Source organism: Seriola lalandi, unplaced genomic scaffold (assembly GCF_002814215.2).
Source record: "Seriola lalandi dorsalis isolate HSWRI2012SDOR001 ecotype SW California unplaced genomic scaffold, Sedor1 jcf7180002054845, whole genome shotgun sequence".
NCBI lineage: Eukaryota > Metazoa > Chordata > Actinopteri > Carangiformes > Carangidae > Seriola > Seriola lalandi.
The window spans coordinates 122,556-124,905 of record NW_019525398.1 but is presented as its reverse complement, the minus strand read 5'-3'; the positions used below and the strand labels follow the sequence as shown (position 1 = coordinate 124,905).

At 50.6% G+C, this 2,350-nt stretch overlaps 1 protein-coding gene across 4 annotated transcripts in view; it reads left to right on the top strand.

Annotated features, from left to right (window-relative positions):
* Positions 1-2,350, top strand: part of apc (APC regulator of WNT signaling pathway) — a 21,321-nt gene that overhangs the window by 10,282 nt on the left and 8,689 nt on the right. For all 4 annotated transcript variants that reach the window (XM_023426884.2, XM_087179464.1, XM_087179463.1 and 1 more), the window contains one exon: positions 878-973. In XM_023426884.2, the coding sequence (XP_023282652.1) occupies positions 878-973 (96 nt within the window). The remainder of the gene's footprint in view (positions 1-877; positions 974-2,350) is intronic.

The following is a 2,350-nucleotide window of genomic DNA, read 5'->3' as shown; positions in this document are numbered from 1 at the left end:
TTTTGTACCCTCTGGGGTTCCTCACGTCCAAAAAAGGACACACAAAGAAAATGCTATAAAATCATCATATATCAATATTTTTTTCTGCTTTTTTTGCATAAATCTCTTAAACCACTTCAGTTCTGCTCAAACCTACCAAATGTTTATTAGTTTTCAGGATTTTAACCCTTTAAATGCCAGTTTGAAGACATGTTGCCTATTGTTTTATCAAAAAAAACAACACAGAATATGAGATATTTCCCACATAATACATGATGGAGGGATGTGACATTGTTTTATATCAGAGTCTTTTATATCAAGACATTTCTCAAAAGCAGAGTATGATCAGGGTGACTTTTGAACACTGGAAATAAATCATGTACTCATCCCGGCAGTAGCCCCCGTGGCACTCAAAATTTCCCTGGAATTTTCTAGTTATTATTATTATCATCATATATATAATATACAGTCATTAACAGTGAGTTTATATACCGTCTAGGGGTGGGCATTTTCAGTAATTTCAAGTACTCTCATTACCTTATGAACGAGTACTCGATTACTCACAAATTATATGTAAATATATTTTTACCGTAAAAAGAGAACTACGGGAGGTCCGTGTCCGACTGGAAACACAAACGGAACCAATGTTAAGCTTGTGTTTCCTGTCGGACACTGCACTGTCTTGCACTGCACGTTACTGTCGCCTTTTTATCAAAGTATTTTCAGACATCACTTTTCCTGGTCACGGCAGCCATTGTGCACGTAACACCAACTGAGTTGAACTATTGTGGCCAAAAACAACACGTGTGCAAGTGAAATGCTACTCGAATAATGACGTCAACAACGAGTACTCTACTAGTACCTAATACAGTCAGTAACAGTGTGGTGTTGTGTTCAGTGCCGTCTCCAGTGGAACACCAGATCTGTCCGGCCGTCTGTGTCCTCATGAAACTTTCCTTTGATGAAGAACATCGACACGCCATGAACGAACTTGGTGAGTGTGAACGACTTTCAGTTTGACTGACTGTTTATTGACTCAACCATCCACCCTTTTTTAATTCCTTCCCACCTGGTTCTGTTTCCTCATCTTCCTGGCTTGTTGACCGACTGTTTCCCCAACTGGTTTATCCATAACTGTTTACTGATGGGTTTAAGGCTTGGTTGTCCCTCGTCGTCCTAGTCTTGCCTCTGGGTCTGTGTCCTTCCCGGGCCTGGTCTTGACTCTGGGTCTATGTCCCTCCCGGTCCCGGTCTTGACTCTGGGTCTCTGTCCCTCCCGGTCTTGCCTCTGGGTCTGTGTTCCTCCCGGTCCCGGTCTTGACTCTGGGTCTCTGTCCCTCTCTGTCCCGGTCTTGACTCTGGGTCTATGTCCCTCCCGGTCCTGGTCTTGACTCTGGGTCTCTGTCCCTCCTGGTCTTGACTCTGTGTCTCTGTCCCTCCCGGTCCTGGTCTTGACTCTGGGTCTCTGTCCCTCCTGGTCTTGACTCTGGGTCTCTGTCCCTCCCGGTCCTGGTCTTGACTCTGGGTCTCTGTCCCTCCCGGTCTTGCCTCTGGGTCTGTGTTCCTCCCGGTCCCGGTCTTGACTCTGGGTCTCTGTCCCTCCCGGTCCCGGTCTTGACTCTGGGTCTCTGTCCCTCCCGGTCTTGCCTCTGGGTCTGTGTTCCTCCCGGTCCCGGTCTTGACTCTGGGTCTCTGTCCCTCTCGGTCCCGGTCTTGACCCTGGGTCTATGTCCCTCCCGGTCCTGGTCTTGACTCTGGGTCTCTGTCCCTCCCGGTCTTGACTCTGGGTCTGTGTCCCTCCCGGTCCTGGTCTTGACTCTGGGTCTCTGTCTTTCCTTGTCTTGACTCTGGGTCTCTGTCCCTCCCGGTCTTGCCTCTGGGTCTCTGGCCCTCCTGGTCCCGGTCTTGACTCTGGGTCTCTGTCCCTCTCGGTCCCGGTCTTGACTCTGGGTCTCTGTCCCTCTCGGTCCCGGTCTTGACTCTGGGTCTATGTCCCTCGCGGTCCCGGTCTTGACTCTGGATCTCTGTCCCTCTCGGTCCCGGTCTTGACTCTGGGTCTCTGTCCCTCCTGGTCTTGACTCTGGGTCTATGTCCCTCCTGGTCTTGACTCTGGGTCTGTGTCCCTCCCGGTCCTGGTCTTGACTCTGGGTCTATGTCCCTCCCGGTCCTGGTCTTGACTCTGGGTCTATGTCCCTCCTGGTCTTGACTCTGGGTCTGTGTCCCTCCCGGTCCTGGTCTTGACTCTGGGTCTCTGTCCCTCCTGGTCTTGACTCTGGGTCTTTGTCCCTCCCGGTCCTGGTCTTGACTCTGGGTCTCTGTCCCTCCTGGTCTTGACTCTGGGTCTCTGTCCCTCCCGGTCCTGGTCTTGACTC